General features: G+C 43.9%; 1 protein-coding gene and 1 long non-coding RNA gene across 5 annotated transcripts in view; one reads left to right on the forward strand and one right to left on the reverse strand.

Moving 5' to 3' along the window:
• Positions 1–207: 207 nt before the first annotated feature.
• s1pr4 (sphingosine-1-phosphate receptor 4) lies at positions 208–6,269 on the forward strand. 4 transcript variants are annotated; one of them, XM_041204522.1, is made up of 2 exons: positions 208–366; positions 4,452–6,269. In XM_041204522.1, exon 2 carries the CDS (start codon positions 4,558–4,560, stop codon positions 5,668–5,670), a length of 1,113 nt encoding a protein of 370 aa, XP_041060456.1. In that variant the 5' UTR covers positions 208–366; positions 4,452–4,557; the 3' UTR covers positions 5,671–6,269. The 4 variants fall into 4 exon arrangements, with proteins under 4 accessions (XP_041060456.1, XP_041060457.1, XP_041060459.1 ...); XM_041204523.1 differs by having other exon boundaries at positions 238–460; XM_041204525.1 differs by having other exon boundaries at positions 238–443.
• Positions 6,270–14,122: 7,853 nt separating this feature from the next.
• Positions 14,123–18,419, reverse strand: part of LOC121286803 — a 38,641-nt gene continuing 34,344 nt past the window's right edge. The window contains exons 4-5 of the long non-coding RNA XR_005945066.1: positions 15,252–15,464; positions 14,123–14,852 (exon numbers count right to left, since the gene is read on the reverse strand). This is a non-coding gene — a long non-coding RNA (uncharacterized LOC121286803). The remainder of the gene's footprint in view (positions 14,853–15,251; positions 15,465–18,419) is intronic.

An 18,419-nucleotide genomic window follows, 5' to 3' on the forward strand; every position in this document is an offset into this window, starting at 1 on the left:
TACCATGCACCTAAAGGTGCCTTTGAGAGAGAAAAGTTGAAAATTGTGTGTCGGGTTGAGCGGTGGGTGTTGCAGAATAGTTTTGCCATCGCTGGATAGTTTAGGATGACGTGATTGGGAGGGGCATTGGTTTCTTTCCCTGCACTGTGTTGCTTCACAGGACTCGCGTGCATCTGCTGCATAGTCTTATCAGCTCGTTCAGCCTGCCGTGTCATCGTGGGTGGTACAAAACTGATCACAACAAGTCTGTTTGCAACTTCTGTAATTTGCTGAGACCATGTGCGCAGGCAGAGAGAGAAGCAGCTGCTGAAATACAGGCAAGCAGCAACTCAAGCAATGAGAGGGCAAGTTTCCGGCATCAGCACAGTAAGTTGAACCTTCAGTGCTGCACCAGGCAGGATTGAGAAAGTACAAACTGGGTAAAGGAAAAATTTTAGTTAAAAGTGAGTCGAAATGCTGGGTAGGTGGATTCAACTGTGGACATTGATATGTACATCAGTCAGTTCAAATAATGCACATCATCAGAAATACTGTTCTGTAGCATTCCATTTTGAGTGTCTTCTGTATAATGCTTTAAATACAGATATGGTGAGACCACATCTGGAGGACTGTGTACAATATAGGTCTCCTTTTTTAAGGAAGGATGCAAATGCATTGGAAGCAGTTCAGAGATTTACCAGACTAATACCTGGAATGGGCAGGTTGTCTTATAAGGAAAGGTTGGACAGGCTGGGCTTGTATCTGCTGGAGTTTAGAAGAGTAAGATGCAACTTGATTGAAACATATAAAATCCTGAGGGGATTTGACAGGGTGGATGTGGAGAGGATGTTTTCTCTTGTGGGAGAATCTAGAATGAGGGGTCACTCATTTAAAACAGAGATGAGGAGAATTTTTTCTCTCTCAGAAGGTAGTGAGTCTTTGGAACTCCCTTCCTCAAAAAGCGGTGGAGGCAGAACCTTTGAATATTTTTAAGGCAGAAGTAGATGGATTCATGATAAGGAAGGGAATGAAAGGTTATCGGGGGTAGGCAGGGATGTGGAATTGAGGCTAAAATCAGATCAGCCATGATCTTATTGAATAGCGGAGCAGGCTTGCAGGGCCGAGTGGACTACTCCTGCTCCTAATTCGTATGTTCGTGTGAAAGTGGATTTATGTCTGTATCTGTGGCTTGAAGGAAAACTATTGATTTAGAGATATAGGATCATAGAAAATTTATGGCACAAAAGGAGGCCATTCAGCCCAAGATTTCTGCACAAGTGTCAGTATTTAGACAGTTTTTCTTATGAATTACCCCTTTGAATATGCGCCTTTGAAAAATCTGCAAGTTTGTTTCTATGTTGTTTTGAAACAATGCTATTAATAAATACTATGTGAACATATGGCAATGCAGACAGAGAAACAAAACCTGGCTCTCCATCAAGGGACATGTGCATAAGGCAAGAAAGTATTAAGGTAGATGTTCATCCATAGTCTATTAGAATGGAGGAGCAGGCTCAGTTGGTCATATGGCCTACTCAGGCTCTTATTATATTCTCCCTCATCTTCCCTATCTCTTCTATCCCTCTCTACTCCTCCTTCTGCTTTTCTCTTCACTCTCTCTGCCTATTCCATTCCCTCTCTCTCCCCGTTCATGCACTCTCCTTACTTCTCCCTCCCCTCTTTCCTGCCTCTCCTTTTCCCTTCCATCCATCTCCCTGTCACCCCTTTTCCTTCTCATTCTATCTTTCCTCCCCCTCTTTTCTCTCCCCTTCTATTCCCTCACTGCTACCCCTCATTTTTTTCCCAATTCCCCCTTTTCCCTCACTCCCTGTTCTGTTTCTGCCCTCATTTTCTCTTTCATTCCTCCCTCCCCCTCTTTCCCCTTCTATTTCTCTCCCTTTCTCCTCTTTCTATTTTTCTCTGATTCCCCCTTCCGTCTCCAGTGTAAAATGACATGGCAGACAGTATCAGGGTCTTTAAGAAGTCTTGTTGAAAATCTCAACGCTCTTTGTGCAGACCAGCACCAATGCTGAAAAGAGCAGAGAGATGAGCTTGAAAAGAAGTCATGGTGTGCTAAGCTTGGAGTCAGAAAGCTTGAACCAAGAAGGTAAAGAGAGGTGAAGTTTAAGAGAGTGAGACAGAAGGGGAGAAGAAGGGATTGTAAAATAAAAGTCTGGCACCTACCTGTTCGTGTGTTCTGGTGCAACTCAGCATCATCACTAGTGCACTTTGCCGTTATGAGAGTGTGAGCAGGGCAAGAGGAGGTTTTTTCCTTGCTGTTGGCTGTGGGGTACCTAATTCAGCTGACAGTCTTCTCTTGACAGCTTTTCCTTGTCTGGGCACCAGATTCACCAGCTCCATTTCCGCCTCACTAAAGATGGGGAGCCGGCTTTATCTGTTCATTTATCCCATGTTGTTCTTGGGATCTTGCTGTGCGTAAACTGGCTGCTGCATTTACCTTCAACACAACATTTAGCTACAACTCAAAAAAAAACCCCATTGGTCCTGAAAGTTGCTATATAAATGCAAGTCATTTCTTTCCATAGCACTAATAGAGTTAAAATAAACACTGGGATTGGAATAAAAGCAAAAAACTGCAGATGCTGGAAATCTAAAACAAAAACAGAAATACCTGGAAAAATTCAGCAGGTCTGACAGCATCTGGGGAGAGGAACACAGTTAACGTTTTGAGTCCGTATGACTCAACAGAACTAAGAACTATTTTTCCTATTTTCCCTTAGTTCTGTTTCAAGAGTCATACGGACTCGAAACGTTAACTGTGTTCCTCTCCACAGATGCTGTCAGACCTGCTGAGTTTTTCCAGGTATTTCTGATTTTGACTGGGATTGGAATGGTCAACTGTAAGTATATCCTCACAGTCCACACAGCCACAAAGGGACAAGGATTGGTGGTGGGGGAGGGTGGAAACCTTCCTATTCCCAATCAGTGTTTCTCATCCCTACGGAATATAGTGCTAACTGGATGAAAAGAACATGGGGAGAGGTGGGCAGGATTCTCCTGACTCTGGCTACAGAGCAGAGTTATTGTGTGAGATGTGGAGAGCATCCAAAACAGGTGATTTTAATAAGCCAATAACAGCTGTTAAAGAGGAAGTTAAGTTGTGCAATGAAAAACTTTATGTTTGTATTCCAAATCTGCCAGTCATGAGTACGATACATGAAATCTATACTTTGGTGACAATTTGCTCTTAGCAGAACTTGTTGCAGAAGTAATATTTTTAAAACATCTGCAATCTCATAAAGCTGTTGCAATATTTTCCTCTTGGCTGCTTTCTGACAATAGAAACATTTTAAAACAAACATGTATTGCTTACCCTTCTATATGAGGCTTGCTGTCAACTGTGGCTCAGTGAGCAAGCACTCTAGCTTCTGAAGTAGAAGGTAGTGAGTTCAAAGCACACCCTGGAGTCTTAGGCATAGAATCTATATTGCTGCACTGAGGGAGTGCTGCCCTGGTGAAAGTGCTATCTCTTTGATGAACTGTGAAAACTAAACCCCAACTCAGGTGGACATACAAAATCCCATTGTACCCTTTTGGAGTTATTCCCAATGTCCTGCTCAATTTATCCCTTAACTAAATTAGATTGATGATTATCACATGTCTGCAAAAACATGTCATCTGACTGAAGTGTAGAGGTTTCCTTAGAAGGAATGGGGAATGGCCTCTCTATTCTACCCTGTCCTTGACTGGCCGTTTTGCCTGGCTAGACAGTCTAAAACTAATGGTCATAAATAAGAGATTCATAATCAAGGACTGAGATGAGGAGAAATTCATTCACTCAGAGGGTTATGAATCTTTGGAATTCTCTACCCAAGAGGGCTGTGGATGCTCAGTTGTTGAATATATTGAAGACTGACATCAAAAGGTATTTGGACAATAAGGGAATCAATGGATCAGGGGATAGGGCAGGAAAGTGGAGTTGAAGATTGAAGATCAGCCATGAATTAAATGGCGGAGCAGACTCGAGGAGCGGCATGGAGGCTTCCTCCTGGTTCTTCCGTTCTTATGCAAGTCATTGACTGTAAAGTGCCTTTGGAAGTCCTGAAGTTGGCAAAGGCACAATATAAACATAAGCTTCATTATTGCAATATGTCACATTGCACCTTTTGACTTTGATTCTTCTCCTGTTACTATGAGAATCTGCTGTGGGTCACCCAATTGCTAGGCTGAGGCTCTTCCCTTGAGGCCTAACACAAAAACCTAAATTATAATATTTTAAAAGCAGATGTATCTTTGCATTCTGGTTATTTTGGGGGGCTTAGTTTAAGCACCAGGACCAAATCTGCAATCAAATTGCATCCGTGGAGAGAGGAGCAGAGTTAACATTTCAAGTCAATGACCCTTCATCATAACTGGAAGGCGCTAGAGTTTTTAATTAAAGGTACAGCTAGGGGAAAGTGAGGCATTGACAGAATAAGATAATACTAATGCATTCCTCAATCTCTTTTCAGATCCCTTGAAAGTAGAAAATCATGCTCGACACTCTCTCCAAGAAACTGGTTGAATACTCCTGACCGTGTGCTGAAGTTCAAGTGCAATTGTTGCTTCTCAGAGTCAATGCTTATGAAAATGAATAATAACAGTGAATGCCTGATTTTCTTTAACAGACAGCAGGTGGATATCATTCTGCTGCATTACAACTACACTGGAAAGTTGGAGAACAGGCGGTTGCCCAGCGACGGCGTGGGTGCTGTCAGGGTTATCTTCATGGTAGTCAGTTGCTTCATCGTCATTGAGAACCTTTTGGTCTTCTTGGCTATCCTGAACAACACTCGCTTCCGGAGCTGGGTTTACTACTGCATTGCCAACATCACCCTCTGCGACCTACTGACGGGAATCGTCTATATTGTGAACATATGCCTGTCGGGTGAAAAGACCTTTCAAATCACCCCCACAGTCTGGTTCATTAGGGAAGGGGTCTTGTTCTTTGCGCTGGCTGCCTCGACATTCAGCTTGCTCATCACGGCGGTGGAAAGGTACGCGACCATGGTCAGACCTGTACCTTATGCCTCGGCCCGTAAAACCTATCGGGTGTACACCCTGATTGGATTGTGCTGGCTGGTGGCTTCCCTCATAGGCCTTTTGCCATTGATGGGATGGAACTGCATTTGCAACTTCGACGAGTGTTCCACCTTGCTGCCTTTGTACTCCAAGAGCTATATCCTCTTCTGTGTTGTGGTGTTCAGCATCATCATAATCGGGATAGTGGCACTCTACAGTGGCATCTACCACCTTGTCAGGAACAGTGCCAAGTCCGTGTCCAGCAGCAAAAGCCGGCAGAAATCCGTGCGGCTGCTCAAGACTGTTTTCATGATTGTTGCCGCCTTTGTGATCTGTTGGAGCCCCCTCTTTGTGCTGCTCCTTCTCGACGTCTTCTGCTCCTCGCCATCCTGCACGAAGCTGCACAGCATGGAATGGACCATCACCTTGGCTGTCATCAACTCGGCCGTCAACCCAGTCATTTATTCATTTGGAAGCAAGGAGGTGAGGCGAGCCATTCTCAAACTGCTGTGCTGCTGCCTCATCAAAGCTGGTGCTCCCCTGCCATTCCTGAGCAGGAGTGAGTCTGGCCTCGGAGCCTCCACCGACAGCTCCTACAGACTGAGGGAGAGCTTCCGAAATTCCAAATTGATGAGTCCAAAGAAAACTTTGCCCAAGTCAGAACAATAGAGCTCGTCTCATGATTTGGAGCAGACATTCCAGCTGGGAATTTCTCTGGGAGCTGCTCCCGTTCCCCCTGTATGCAGTGACTTCATCAGAAGCACTGTGTATGTATTAAAATTCCTTCTAGTGACAGTATGGTAGCAGAACCAGATTAAATGAAGGAAATTCCCAGCCCATGTGGCAATAGTGTCAGACTGGTTCATCTCTGAGTCACAAGCTGGTACTCCACAAACCTGAGCACATTTCGCGCCGATGTTTCAGTGCAGTACTGAGGGAGCGCCACACTGTCGGAGGTGCTGTCTTGCAGAGGAGACATTAAGCGAAGGCACTGCCTACTTTCTCAGGTGGATGTAAAATAACCCATGGAAATGTCATTTGATAATGCTCTTGTGAAGTGCCTTTGGATATTTTACTACAATGTCACTTTTTGAAAGATCCCAGTGAAGAAGGACAAGGTAATTCTCCTGATGTCCTGGACAACATTAAATGGTCATTAATCTCATTGTTTTTTGCGTCATTGTGATCTGGGTAAACTGGTTGCCATGTTTGCCTACATAATAGCAATGCATATACTTAGAAATAAATTAATTGGCCGAGGACATGAATAGTGCTACATAAATGCAAGTTATTTTTGATTTTTGTTATCTCAGAAAGCACCACTGTTTAAAAATTCAGTCCACTTGCATCTCAGATAAATTATCTCGACTGTTGCTTCGCGTTTTTCAAAGCCCAATTGATAGGAATCGTGTTTCTAATTTTATCTGACAATGCAGATCTCAGAGTGTTCAACTAATTTTGTTTTTTTACAAACCAGTATAAACCACATTAGGACCAACGCTCAAATAGGAACATTCTACTGGCTGATGTAAGCTGTTGCAATGTTACTTTGTCAGAATGTTCTTAACCCTGCGAAAAGAAAAGTCTGTTATTTGCATATTAAAAAGAATAGTCTTTACACTTGGGGAATGAGAGATGCAAAATTGCAGATATTTTCATTGTAATTTCAGGATCAGGAGGAGGCCATTCAGTCCCTCAGGCATGCTCTGCTAATCCAATTAGAGCTGCGTCTCAGCTCCACTTTCCCACCTTTGTTCAAAGTCTCCTAATGCCCTAACCCAATGAAAATCTGTCCATCGGAGTCTTGCCAATTCCAGTTGTTGAAGTGTATCGACAGCTTTTTTCATCACAGCTGACACTGTAGGCGCGTGGTGTAATTTAGGTCTTGCCTCATAACATGTTTTGACACAAAATGTGTTACCACACCCGATCTGTTTAGCAGAAATATTCGAGAAGCATTTTCAAAAGGAAATTTGACAAATAGCTGAAGCAGTGTAGACTTGCAGGGATATGGGGGAAGAGCGGGGGAGTGAGATGAATTGGATAGCCCCTTCAAATAGCCAGATGTGATGGGCTGAATGGCCGCCTTCTGTAAGATTCTGATGGTAAAGCCCCTTTACCATAGCACTTTGCATATTTGCCATCTAAAGATTTAACAACCCCTATTCTATTGTTTACGTGATGGTCTGCTCTGATGGTTGAGTCACTTTATCTCTTTCAACAAGCAATCTTACTAATAACAGACATCAGTTAAACATTGGTCTAGGGAGGGAGGCTGAGCCCATATAAAATGGAAAACGTTTGTAGGTTCCCCAAACCTTTATAAGACTGTGATATGCTGTGCTGGAGACTTGTCCAACCTATTTAAATGGCATATGTTAAGGTCTACCTTACTGATGCACTTAAGGGAAAACTAGATATTAGGCACATGAGGGAAAGGAATAGAAGATAATTCTGTGAGGGCTAGATGAAGAGAGTGGAGGAGGTTGATATAAACACCAGCATGGGCTAGATGGGCTGAAAGGACTCTTTCGCTGTTGTAACTTGTACCTAATTCTACAATAAAAGCAAAATACTGCGGATTCTGGAAATCTGAAATAAAAACAGAAAAACCTCAGCAGGTCTGACAGCATCTGTGGAGAGAGAAACAGAGTTAACGTTTCGAGTCTGTATGGCTCTTCTTCAGAGCCTTCAGATCCTTCTTCTGAAGAAGAGTCATACAGACTTGAAACATTAACTCTGTTTCTCTCTCCACAGGTGCTGTCAGACCTGCTGAGTTTTTCCAGAATTTTCTGTTATTTCTATGATGGTTGTTCATTAAAAGATTTTCTTACTCTGCATTAAACACTACCCTATACCCTTGAATTGGATTGTATGTTTATAAATGGTAAATGCTAAAATAGCAATAAAATTATATTAATTTGCAGCAGTGAAAAATGTGAATATAAGTCAGAATACCTACAAAATGTGAACCATATTTTCCTGTTTTTAGCTGCACATAGTCTGTCCATTCCTTTAATATCAAGCCATCTAAACACAGATGCATTTTAAAATTAGCTGCTTCATAACTTGTTTCTCCTCATTCATCTCAAGATGAACGCCACAGGGTCAAAATCCTGGAACACCCAACCTAACAACACTGGGGAGCACCTTCACCACATGGGCTGCAGAAATACTGAATGTGCCCACATCCTGATAGTTAATAATTAAAAAAAAACAAATTTCTGTAAGATTTCAAAAGTGACCACTCACCTGAGAATCTGCAAATGTGCCATTGTTATTTTAGTGAATGAAAATTCTTGGCTGCTTTGGCATGTCAGTTTATATGGAAGGGTTTGCTATTGAAGTGGAATTGCAACTTAATACAACTCTACGTGGAAAAGCAAATATTTCCTTAATGTCAAGATGTTCCCTGCGTGCTGGAGCTGTCCCTTGAAATATTAATAAGGTGCAATGTATTAATGGTGCAGGCTGAACTACTGGTGGAGTGCACCACAGTATTAATGGAAGATGTCAAAGCATTAATGGAGCATGTCAAAGTATTAACAGAGTGAACCAAGTATTTATGGAATATATTTTCTCAACAAAATGAATTGATTGCACAACACAACTGCCATCAAGTTTCTGTTTACCACCTCAAACTGCAGCTACGTTGTTAATCAGACTTTCAAACCGTGAATAAATAATTTGAATGTAATCAAAGGGCTCTTGTTGTCGTCAATTTAACCTTGTCCTATGTGAGTCATAAATCTTCCACTGCAGATGAAACAGATGTGCCTTGTATAGTTTGAGAGATTCATTAACACTCACTGTGATCTGACTGCCACATTGAAATTCTGCGGAAAGGGAAGTCGAGTATAGACGAGCACGGAACAAGGCGGCATTAATTGACATGAATGCATCCCCAAACGTACCCACACATGGAGCTGCAGGGAGCAGTGGTGCTCCCAACATTTCTTCACTCACCTATCCAACACCAGCAGATGCCCAATCTTCAGTCGTAACACGCTGGCAACGCGATGTAAATCAGGCCCTAAGACCAGTATGGATAGAGTTGTCAACTATGATTAAATTTATGCCTAGAGGTTTCATCACATGACTTGCCCCCATGCTCCAGCCACTAGTTGACCTTGTGACGCACTGCCTTCCTACGCTAACTGGAAAGCAAAAAGATGATGCCTGACTGTCAGCCACGCAGCTTCCCCCCCTTTTTTTCAGTATTTTTATATCTGATAAAGAGAAATGTTCAAAGAAAACTTTAAAAAATAACTATCTTTTTTAATGTCCCGATGATTTTTCTCCAGAGTTGCACGCAGCAGCATCCTCGAGGTTGATCTTCAATTCCTGGTGACTCCAGGTCAATCCTGGAGGGTTGGCAACCCGAAGTATGGAGGTAGCATTGCTAACTCTCCAGGATTGTCCTAGATCCTCCTGGAAGATTAACCTCCAGGGGTCTTTTAAATTCATTTTCTTTGAAATCTTTTGTTAGTTAGTGATAGAGAGGGTCAAGTGGGAGAATAGAAGCCTTTTTAACCGACTTCCAATTAGTTGAGCAATGAAGAGTCAATTTGCTTTACACTTGCTGATGCACTGCAAGGATGGATGCATCAGGTAATCAACGATGGGAGTCTGTTGAGGTGGAGACGGCATTTGGTGGATGGAGGACATCAAATAAAACCAGAGTTGGTAATCCTGAATTGTGGGCTCCTCTGGCATCAGCATTCAGGAGTAGAGATTTGCCTGAATTTCTAGGCCTGAAAACATAGGAAGAGGTGGAGTCCATTCAGCCCCACTGAGCTTGTTCTGCTGCAATTCAGTGAGATCATGTGACCTAACTCAACATACTCGCCTTTTCCCCATGTCCCTTTTGGGTCACTAAAACCTCAGACTTAAAGTTAATAATTGATCTAGCATCAATTGACATCTGCAGAAGAGTTTTAAAAACTTATGCCGCCCTTTGTGTCTAGAAATGTTTCCTAGTTTCGCTCCTGAAAGGTCTGGCTCAAATTTTAAGACTATGTCTTTAGCCCTAAATTCCCCAATTAATTTCTATCTACCCTACCAGTTCCCCTTAATATCTTGAAAACTTCAATCAAATCACCCCTTACCCTTCTAAATTTCAGGAATAAACCCTGTTTTGAGAGCAGGTATCATTCTGGTAAATCCATACTGCAGTCCCTGCAAAGCCAATATATCCTTCATAAGGTGTTATGTCCAGAACTGCTCACAATACTCCAGGTGTGGTCTAACACGGGCTTTGTATAGCTGAAGCATGTCTTCTACCCCCTTGTAATCAAGTCCTCTAGATATAAAGGCTAGTATCCATTAGCCTTTTGATTATTTTGGTCATGACATTTTAATGATCCATGTAGCTCGGCCTTCAAGTCTCTTCAGGCTTCCACTTCTTCTACCTTTCAACCATTGTCTGTTTTCCATGAACTCCCATCATGAAGAAAGCAATTGCCTGTCCTCCTGCTTTACACAAAGATTTTGTCAATGAAAAGATGCTCAACAGCAACCCTCCAAACCAATGCAATTCCAGAATGACCAGCAAAGGGACCTAACTGCTGCACTGTAGCTGTGAGTTGCTTAGAGTTCCTGTTTATTGTTCATCTTCTATAGAATTATAGAATGGTTATAGCACCAATGGAGGCCATTTGGCCCATCGTGTCCATGCCAGCTCTCTGCAAGAGCAAATCAACTAGCTCCACCACCCAGCCCTTTCCCCGTAACCCTGCAAATTCTCTCTCTTCAGGTGCTTCTCCAATTTCCTTCTGAAAGTCACAGTAAAACCTGCCTCCACCACCCTCACTGGCAGTGCATTCCAAAACCAAGCACTGGCTGCACACATCGTCCTCTGCCTGTGCCAGGTGCTTTATAAACACGGCTTCTTTGCTTCACTTGTTAATCCTCCACAGAATATTGTTAGGCCAGACTCCAGTTCCTGCTGAACTGAGCCAGTACTTCACAACTCACTGATATCAGCTCAGTAGGCACAGGAGATCAGGGCCTGTTTTCCAACACCTCCAGGCCATTAGGACCAGGCCCAATCCCAGGATCAGCAGGCAGATGTGTTTTCCACATAAAATTGCCAACATCTGGTCAGATGTATCCCTCGCATAAGAATGCATTTCATTTAACCCCTCGAGCCATGTTTCATTGCATGACAGTCTGGACCACTCCCACCATTGCGCTCTCAACATGCCCATCCCCATGGCCCAGTGCCTCCTCATGGCCAATTGGGGAGGCGAATGCCGGCCACACACAAAGCTACAAGATCAGCTCAGACTCCAGGTGCCCATTTTATTGCAGAGTCCTTACATGCTGCTGGTCATTTAAAGATTGGGATGATTAAAGCCATTATCTTCAGTCCCAGCCACAAACTCCATCCCCCACCTCACCCACCCCCACAACTGAACACTGTCTTGAGGCTGAACCAGACTGCTCAGCAACCTATTTGACCCAGAAATAGGCCCGCTGAAGTTTCCAACCCCATAGCCTCTTAATTACCAATACTCCCTACTTTCTGTACCGTAATCTGCACCTCTTCACCCCTGCCGTATCCCATCAGTGGCTGAAACCTCAGGATTTGGGTATTCCAATGCACTCCTGGCCACTCTCCTACTATTTGAGCTCATCAAAACTCTGCTGCCCATACCCTAACTTGACCAAATCCCGTTCATCCAACACTCCTTTGCTCGACAACACAAAAACAGAATTACCTGGAAAAACTCAGGAGGTCTGGCAGCATTGGCGGAGAAGAAAAGAGTTGACGTTTCAAGTCCTCATGACCCTTCCATAGAACAGTTCTGTGGAAGGATCATGAGGATTTGAAACGTCAACTCTTTTCTTCTCAGCCAATGCTGCCAGACCTGCTGAGTTTTTCCAGGTAACCGTTTTTGTTTTGGATTTCCAGCATCCGCAGTTTTTTGTTTTTAAACTCCTTTGCTCGCTCAGTTGCACTGGTTCCCAGTCCAGAAACACCAAATTCTCATTTTTTTCAAAACCATGGCCTCATTCCTCTCTATCTCTGTGTCCTCCTCTAGCCCTACAATGTTCTCAAGGTCTCTGCGCTCCTCCAATTCTGGCCTCTTGCAGATCCATGATTTTATTTGCTCTACCATTGGCGGCCATGTTTTCAGCCGCCTGTGTCCTTAGCTTTGGAATTACCTCCCAGACCCACTCCATCTCTTCACCTCTCCCTACTCCTTTAAGCTCCCTGCTCCTCAAAACCAACTTTTTGCCCAAGCTTTTGGTTGCTTGTCCTATTACATGTGATAAGTTGACAAATTTTGTTTGGAATGTTTTATTACTCCTGAAACACACTCAGTCAGAAAATGATTGTAGCAAGTATAAAAATGAGCTTTTTCTTCAGAGGAACTGAACTTAGCCACTGTGAACAGGATTTCATTGAAGGTAACTGCTCTCCAAATAGCTAAATTCTAGGCCAGTCTAAAGAGAACTTTCTATGGAGATCAGAAGATGACTCGATGGGACATAAAACCAGAAAAGGGGCATCTGGCCCAAGCAAGCAACGGCTGTTGAAATGGTCGCTAACAATTCTTACACAAGGCGGCCCATCCACACAAAGAACAGTTAGATACAGAGTAAAACTCCCTTCCACTCTGCCCAATTTACATAACTTAGTTACATAACATGACAACACATGCCAGTATGGTATTTTTCTGTATCTCACTGAAGTTGGCCAATGTACCTCCTTAGAGTGGGATGGTTAATTCCAACCAGCTAATGGAAAAATCTTCAATCCCATTATCCCGGGGTAGTGTCAAACCCATACACATGGTACCCAGTCTCTCCAATCAGCTGCTTTTATCTGCATGATAAAGATACCAGAACCTGGCACAGTCAGAACCAGACAGGACTTGGCTATTTAGGATGAGCCCAGCTTGGCCTAGTGCAGGTTCTTAATTCAGTTCATGTTGTTATCACAGGGATGATTCCCTCATGAAATTACTGTATGTCTGACAACGGTTTACACCAGGAGCATTGTTACATGTTAGCAGGGCTCACATATGGCCTGGGAGTTGCCTGTGGCCCCAAGTATACCTGCTGCTCCAGTTATGTATTGGAGTTGGAGAATGGGCGGGGCTGCCTTGATGCATGGGTACCTTGGGGTAGCTCAATGGCTATAATATCTTTGTAGAATCATAGAATGGTTACAGCACAGGCGGAGGCCATTCGGTCTGCTGTGTCTGCGCCCGGTGTCAGCAAGAGCAACACAGTTAGTCCCACTCCCCCGCCCTTTCCCCCATAGCCCTGCAAATGTTTTCTCTCAAGATAATTATCCAAATCCCTTTTGACTGCCTTGATTGACCCTGTCTCCACCACACTCAGGCAGTGCATTCCAGAACCACTCACTGTAAAAAAAAAGCTTTTCCTCATGTCGCCTTTGCTTCTTTTCCCATTCACTTTAAATATGGGAAGAATTTTCCCCCCCGGTGGTGGGGGGGGGAGGGAGGGGGGGGGAAGTTAAGGAGCGGGCATGCCTCCAATTGGCGCCCCTAATCGGGGGCATGCCGCCATTTTACATGGGCGGGCCAATTAAGGCCCACCCAGCGTGACATCCGCAAGGGTGGGTGAGGGGGGAATTCCCTGAGCAGGTCTGTGCGCTCTTTTGTGCACACGCTTGAAAGAGCACACTCATCTCCCTGAGGCTAAGAGCTGCCTCAGGCAGATCGGCTCCATATTAAAAAATGCTAAAAACAGAACAAAAAAAATTTCCCTGACATATCCCCTCATGTGACATTGACACATGAGTTGGGACATGTCCATCACTTTGAGTTACACTTTTATTAAATTTTTAAAAACCTACATGAAACTTCATCCCGCCCGTGGATGAGGTTTCAATGCTTTTCCCAACGCCCACCAGGGCTCCCGGCCTGCCCACCAACCTTAAGGTTGGACAGGCAGGACCATTAATTACTTCATTGTCAATGGCCTCAATAGGCCATTGACAGGCTGGTGGGTGCACAGCTGATTTGGCTGAGCCCCCGCCGACCTGAAAATTGAAATGAGGTTGGGTGATGTCAGGAGTTCCACCCAACGTCACCGCGCGTCATTTTACCCGTTGGCGAGCAGACCCAACCCCGCCCCCCCGCTCACCAATCGGGAAATCCCGGCCTGTGTGTCCTTTGGTTTTCATTCCTTCTTGCCAACGTGAACAGTTTCTCCCTATCTACCCTGTCCAGACCCGTCATAACTTAGAAAGCCTACACTAAATTTCCTCTCAGCCTTCTCCAAGAACAGGTGCAGCTTCTAATGCCACAACTGAGGCCCCTCGTCCTTGGAATAGGTGATCACATCAGACTCTGCAATATGCCGATAACGGTATCTACACTTGCATTTAAGCAAGTTTTTTTTAAACCCAATCTAATTTTAATTTAGTGCTTCCTTCTTCACAAAATCAGGATGAAGAAGATAAACCGCAGTGTAACTTGATCGCCTCCTTCCAGAAACACTGGCTCAACTCCCATTTGGTCACAGCATCAAACTTGTATATATATTGAAAAATGTTTTAAAAAATGCTTAGTTTCTGCTGGGCGTTGGACTGCAACAAGTAGCTAATGACTTCAGTCCTTGTGACTCACACAACAGGAAGCTATTACTCCTCAAGTGTTAATCTTTTGTTGCCAGCCTTTCACTAACAGCTGCCTGTGCCTGTGACTGTGTGGTAATCCCTGGCAATGTGATTTTTCACTTTTATTTAATCATTAAATCACGATGCCAGGAACCCCTACAATCACAGCAAGAGATGAGTGGGCCAGTATTCGATCTTCAGCAGAGAGAACCCTTATCTGATGACAATCATAGCTCCCTGATTGGAACAGAATCTGGAAAACAAAAGGCAGAGAGGCAGAGGTTGATATAGTTCAATGCAGAAGCAGCTTATAAAATCACAGAACACAGAAGGAGGCCATTCGGCCCATTGTGCCATTTGGATTCCATATTTACTCACATGTACTACATATGCTCTAAGAAATGACTGAAAGTTCTGCATTAATTTCATCCTGTTTATAATTCATTAGAGTTTTTGTTACTTCCCTCGTGTCATTACGTTTTTACCTTTATACTTTTCTCACCCCCACCTTCGCTCCCTATCCTCTGCTCCCAAAGATGGTCTGTCTTAGCTGGTTTCAGTTCTAAAGGGAGGGTGGTCAGTTTCTGTGAACTCACTCATTGAACCATCACCTGTGTTGAGCCGACATAGCTCTGAGAGAGCGATTCCTTACCTGGAATTCTACACGCTTCCCAGCAGGGGATGCCTTGGGTTCGTTTTCTCATTGCAAAGCCAGACTTGTCGCCAACCATCATGACCAATATAACCAATGTAGCAGAGGCCATGGATCAAACATGAGAGTCCATTAGGGTTGACAACCCTCCAGGGTTGGCCTGGAGTCTCCAGGAATTGAAGATCAATCTCCAGGGCGCTGCTGCTTGTGACCCTGGAGAAAAATCATCAGGACATTAAAATAGATTGTTTCATTTTCCATTTTCTTTGAACATTTCTCTTTCCCCCATTTTTATACCTGATAAAAAGTTGTTTGGCTGACAGTCAAGCATTGTCCAATTGGGTAATGTGTCTTTTTGTTTTCCATTTGGCGTAGGAAGGCTGTTACAAGGATGATGCGTTGGTGGAATAATGACTAGAGTGTGGGGGCAGGTCATGTGATGAAACCCTCCAGGAATACATTTAATTACAGTTGATAACACTGGACCCTCCTGGCCAACATTGGAGGCACTGCTGAACCAAGAACCAATCGAAAATTCTCATCTTCTCCATCTCTGTAACCTCCTCCACTCCTACAACCTTCTGAGATCTCTGTACACCTCCAAAACTGGCCTCTTGTACATCCACTAGTTTAACCTCTCCATAGAGAGTAGCCATGTTTTAACTGCCCGGGCCCTAAACTATGCCATTCCCTCCCTAAGCCTCTCTACCTCATGCTCTCCCTTTAAGTCGCTTCTTAAAACCCAACCTCTTTGATAAGCTTTTTGTCACCTGTCCTAATATCTCCTTATGTGGCTCAGTGTCAAGTTTTGCTTGATAATACTCCTGTGAACTGACTTGGGATGTTTTTACTATATTGAAGGCACAGGTACATCACCCAAAATCTGGCTGCCCGGAAACCAGAAACATGTGAAAACTGGACATTTTTCTCTTGTGAGATCTGGGCCCCACTCCTGGAATAGTGTAAGCGCGGGAATGAAGGGACCATTTTCTTGGGCTGATCCCAGAGGACAAGTTATGACCTGATTCCATTCCAGCGCCGCAAGATCCATCTCCATTCCCACCACCCCTCCCTATTATCCAGGCATAAAGCTGCCTGTTCCACCAGCGAGCAATCCAAAATCTGGGAAAAGCCAAAATCTGGCGTGGTCTTTGTCCTGAGGATGCCAGCACAGGACCTGTGTTATATAACTGCAAGCAATTCAGGTGGTCAGATAGCATATGTAGAGGGAGAAAAACAGAGGTTTCTTGCTCCACAAATGCTGCCAGATCTGAATACCTGCAGCACTTTTACTCCAGATTTCCAGCATCCATAGAACTTTGCTTTTGTATAAATTGCAAGTCATTGTTTTGTATGGCTCAACCTTCATGGTTGAGCTCATCCTGAGTATCCTACGTGGAAAAATTTTGGGTGCTCATATGGAATATTTGCTAGAATTGCACAAGTGTATTTTTGCATGAATTATCCCTCTTCCCACCCACCCTAACATCTTTCCTCCTCATCAGTCTGCTGGCTATGACCTCCTTTCAGGGTGTGACAGCTGCTACATGCCAGAAGTCAGTCAGGCTTCCCCCTGATTTTCTACAGCGTTGGTCAGTAGGTAGGACTCTTGCCTCTGAGTCAGAAAGTCCCACTCCAGAGACTTGAGCATGTAGCCTCTGGTTTAGTCCTGAGGGGGTGCTGCACTGTCAGAGGCGCTGTCACCAGATGAGGTGTTAAATCAAGGCCCTGTCTGCTGCCCTCAGATGAATGATAAAGAACCCATTGCAGTAGGAGCTCTCCCCAGCATCCTGGCTAATATTTATCCCTTCATCAACATCACTCCAAACCCATTATTTAGCCATTGCCACATTGCTTTTGTGGAAGCTTACTGTGCACAACTGGCTGCTGCATATCCTAGATTACAATAGCAACTATCCTTTGAAATGTGTGCCATTGGTTGTAAAGCTTTTTTGGGATGTCCTGAGGTCATAAAAGGAGCTATATAAATGTAAGTCTTTCGAATTTAGATGGCATGTATAAGGGATGGATTGGTGCAGGACTTGGAATTTGTTCCATAGCAGCTCCTCTCCTCTCCCCATGATTTCTGTACATAGAAAGTGACACAGAAGAGAAAGTCTGGATAGAACAGCATAGTGTAGAGAACCAGCCTTGCACTTCTAAAGGCCCTCCACCCTTTGCAACTTCCCATTCCCCCTCAGCTGCACCTCCCAGGAGGTGATGTCTTTCCTTAGCTCTCCTACAACATGGGTAAAATTCCTCTCATTGAATAGTTGGTGAAAACTTTGGCACGAGTGCATAGAAACCTTCTTGTGCCAACGCTGTCTTTCCTGCACTAAAATGATTTCACACCCACAGTGCTCCCCCAGCTTGCACTGGGTGAAGTTGTCCGCCTCCCTACTCCCAGCCAATGCACTCCCAGGAATATTTCACAGCAGGGGTGGTAACGACATTGTATTATGCTTGGGCTGGGATAACATCAAAGCTCAAAGCAGGAATGGCTTTAACAGCAACACAAAAAGATAGCATTTGAAATCTGAGAATTTTTATTGAAGGAATCGGGGTGGGGCGATGAATTAGTAACAAAAGGTGCAAATCTGATACTTGTGAGCTGCTAGTGGGTGTATTTTGTTGCAGTTGTTTATGGACTGGTTTCCAAGCACAGAAAAATCAGTTCCAGTTATTTTGTCCAAGGATGGAGCTCTTCTCAGACCATTAGAAAGAAGCAACAAGAAAAGTATTGTTAAAGAAGAGACATGCTGTCAAAGTCCTGCACTCATCAAACAGACACAAGAATGCCAAATTTCAAAGGGAGGAATAATTTATACTGCATTAGAAAAGGGTGCTGATTGGTTGGCAAGTAACTGACTGGTTGAGGCATTGACAAGGAGGTTCCTCCTTTCTCATGCAGTATAAATTATTCCTCCCTTTGAAATTTGGCATTCTCGTATCTGTACTGATGAGTGCAAGGTCAAAAGCTTCGAGAGCTTTTGTCAGCAATACTCAAAGCCTGCACCACTGAAAGGTTTTTTTTTTTATCTTCCTTCTCTACCACCGCACCCCCCTCCCCACACCACAACATCTACCTGTCCTGAAGGTGTTGACTCATTACTCAGATGACGGTTCTGAACGCTTCTCCAAAATATATATTTTTTAAATTTGTTCATG

This window comes from Carcharodon carcharias, chromosome 14 (assembly GCF_017639515.1).
Source record: "Carcharodon carcharias isolate sCarCar2 chromosome 14, sCarCar2.pri, whole genome shotgun sequence".
Lineage (NCBI taxonomy): Eukaryota > Metazoa > Chordata > Chondrichthyes > Lamniformes > Lamnidae > Carcharodon > Carcharodon carcharias.